The sequence below is a fragment of the Eulemur rufifrons genome, chromosome 24 (assembly GCF_041146395.1).
Source record: "Eulemur rufifrons isolate Redbay chromosome 24, OSU_ERuf_1, whole genome shotgun sequence".
Classification (NCBI taxonomy): domain Eukaryota; kingdom Metazoa; phylum Chordata; class Mammalia; order Primates; family Lemuridae; genus Eulemur; species Eulemur rufifrons.
Window position 1 is genome coordinate 5,610,391 of NC_091006.1, and position 3,620 is coordinate 5,614,010.

Sequence of the window (3,620 nt, forward strand, 5' to 3'; positions counted from 1 at the left end):
TGAATTTTGGAGCATATTTCACATTTGGATTTTCAAATTAGGAATATTCAACCTGTGATACATAAAATCTCTAGAGTAATGGTCTTTCTCATTCAGAATATTCACTTATCTTTATTTACTAGAATTGCTGTTATCATTTTTTCAGAGGAGCAGGTAGTGGTTATTAACCTAGTTTTTTTCTTTTAAAATTATTTCTCCTTTATTTTTACCTTTCATTACCCTTGGGATTTTTGTTGTATTCTTTTTCTAACTTCTTGAGTTATATGCTTAGTTTCTTTATTTATAATTTCTTTAATATTCTAACATATGAATGGATTTAGATAAAATTTCCTCTGTATATGATAGGTCCTCATAGGTTTTCTATGCAGTCAACTCACATTTATTTCAAAAGTAAATGTAATTTTAGTATTCATATTTTTATAACAGGTCTACCATAGTTTTATTTTTATTTCTACCCCGGTATGAACTTTATGGTGCATTTGCCTTATCACACTTTATAATCTCATCTTTTTCCTTAGGATAAATTATTCTTACTCAGCAAGAATGAATGTTGATCAAACTTGTTCTGTATTGATTTACATGAACGTTTTTCTCTACTATGAGGTTTTTGTTTTTGAGTAAGGTATGAATCATGGTTAAGAGTTTTTCCATAAATAATAAGAATCAAGCTTGAGAAAATAATAACAATGATGATAGCTAATAATCTTAACCAAGCATTTATTATGTGATAGACACAATTACAGAATCCATACAACAAGCCTTTGAAGTTCTGTAATTATACCCACACATTACCATGTCTACATTTTATATGCATATAAAAGGATATGGAAGAATAAGTAAGTTGGTTAACATTGAAAAGAAACTGAGGTTAGAGATGTTGGTCAAAGGGAGGGGCAGCTTTATCTATAATGTATAAATTTTTTATATGCAAAAGTGATGCACGCATTATCTCTGAAATGAACAATAAATAATGACACATTCAAAAGGGGCCATCAAGGTAACTGTTTATAACAGCAAAACTTTCAGTATTTGACAAAATAGTTCAATATAGACAGGTGAATACTATAAAACTGATAAAATGTTAACAATATATTCAGATACAAAGAATATTAAGGGCTGGCTATAGTATAGCATAATCCACACCTTGTTTCCAAAACAATGAGAGATATAGTTGTAAAGGATTTGCTCCAAAAGTTTGACATTAATTATCTATGATTGGTAAAGATTACAGATAACCATATCCATTTTTTGTTCTCGTCCACATTATTATAAGGGAAAGCTGTCCAAAATGAAGAGTATAAACTTTGTAAAAAGAAAATAAAACAGTGTTCCAAAACGAAAGATACAGGTCCATCAGATATTAAAGGATACTTAAAAGGAACAGTTACTTAACAAAAACAGGGTGAGACATAATACATACATGTAAATTTTTTTAAAAAACACCTCATACGCAAGATTTATATGAATAAAAATATAACTTGCCATCAAATAGTAAGAAACTATGAAAATATATAGAATTATTAAAATTGGTGTTAGGATGAGAATCAGGGGAGGGGGAAAAAAGGATAAATTTAGACATTCAATAAATAAAATAATTTTAATAGGGATCAGTAATTCTGTATAATACACACACACAAAATGAGACCATTAAAAAACAGTGGCAGAATTAACCCAAAAATGAATTTTTCAATGTTTAAAATAAAGGCAAAATACAACTTTTTTTCATGTTAACATCCACAAGTATGAGTTTTCCAAAAGTAATGGAAGAATTAATGTAGATAAAGATCTTCAAATATTTGTTTTATTCAGTGATTTTTTTCCTGTATGATTTCTCTTAGGCTAACATGTGAAGTATAAGTAAGACATTTGTGCCTTAATACATTCGTAGAGATTTTCACCAGTATGAATATTCTTATGTGTTGAAAACCGTTCCTTACCACATAATTTAAAGTCATAGAGTTTCCAATTCACAGAGCTTCTCACCATTATGGTTTTTCTTATATTGCTGATACTCTGAACCCCTCCCACAAGCTTTCTCACATTCCTTACATTGGTAAGGTTTCTCACCAATATGAATTCTCTGATGTTGAGTAAGGCTATAGCCACTACGAAAAGCCTTCCCACATTCCTTACATTCATAGAGTTTCTCACCAGTGTGTATTCTCTGATGCCGATTAACAGCGGAGTTACTACTAAAGGACTTTCCACATTCTTTACATTCATAGGGTTTTTCACCAGTATGGATTAGCTGGTGTTGATTAAGTTTTGAGCCACTACCAAAGGCTTTCCCACATTCCTTGCATTCATAGGGTTTCTCACCAGTATGAATTCTCCAATGCTGAGTAAGGTCTGAACCACTACTAAAGGCCTTTCCACATTCCTTACATTCATAAGGTTTTTCACCAGTGTGCATCCTTTGATGCTGAATAAGTTTTGAACCACTTCTAAAGGCTTTCTCACATTCTGTACACTCATAGGGTTTCTCACCGGTGTGAATTCTCTGATGTTGAGTGAGATCTGAGCCACTATTAAAAGCCTTTCCACATTCCTTACATATATAAGGTTTCTCACCAGTGTGAATTCTTTGATGTCGAGTAAGGGCTGATCCAAAACTAAAGGCCTTCCCACATTCATTACATATATATGGCTTCTCACCAGTATGAATTCTCTGATGGCGAGTAAGGGCTGAACCACTACTAAAGGCCATTCCACATGCTTTACATTCATAAGGCTTCTCACCAGTATGAATTCGCTGATGTTGAGTAAGGTTTGAACCACTGCCAAAGGCTTTCCCACAATCCTTACATTCATAAGGTTTCTCACCTGTGTGAATTCTGTGATGCCGAGTAAGGGCTGATTCAAAACTAAAGGACTTCCCACATTCCTTACATTCATAAGGCTTTTCACCACTGTGAATTATCTGATGTCGAATAAGGCCTGATCCAAAACTAAAGGCTTTCCCACATTCCTTACATTCATACGGTTTCTCACCAGTATGAATTCTTTGATGGTGGGTAAGGTTTGAGCCACTACCAAAGGCCTTCCCACATTCCTTACATTCATAAGGTTTCTCACCAGTATGAATTCTTTGATGGTAAGCAAGGTTTGCACCACTACCAAAAGCCTTGCCACATTCTTTACACTCATAAGGTTTCTCACCAGTATGAATTCGCTGATGTCGAATAAGGACCGAAACAAAACTAAAATCCTTCCCACATTCCTTACATTCAAGGAGTTTCTCATCAGTATGAATTCTCTGATGCTGGGTACTGAAAGTGGGCATGTCTTCAGGAGTAAATATCATCTCACTGAAATGTTCTTCCTGAGATCCCTGTTTTCTCTCAAACTGGCTTTTACATTCCCAATCACCTCTGAAACTTGAATACTCAATGCTGTGTTTTGTAAGTCTTTCCATTATCTCTCATCAGGATGATTCTATTCCATAAATATCCTTTTTCAGAAATAATTTCTTGGTCTCAACCTTGATTCACAGTCTGAAAGAAAATATAAAAGCAAACATTCACTTTTTTTGTGTTCTGGGAGAAATTAAACTTTTATAATAGGAAAGACTTAAATTAATTTTCATCAAAGTGAGTGGCTTATACAATTCTCAAGTATGA

At 33.3% G+C, this 3,620-nt stretch overlaps 1 protein-coding gene across 1 annotated transcript; it reads right to left on the reverse strand.

Annotated features, from left to right (window-relative positions):
- Positions 1-2,063: 2,063 nt before the first annotated feature.
- Positions 2,064-3,383, reverse strand: LOC138374381 (zinc finger protein 345-like). Its single transcript, XM_069457174.1, is given in 2 exon segments — positions 2,064-2,098; positions 2,101-3,383. Coding segments are annotated over 2 exon segments (1,239 nt in total). The 5' UTR covers positions 3,305-3,383.
- Between the last annotated feature and the right edge of the window lie 237 nt (positions 3,384-3,620).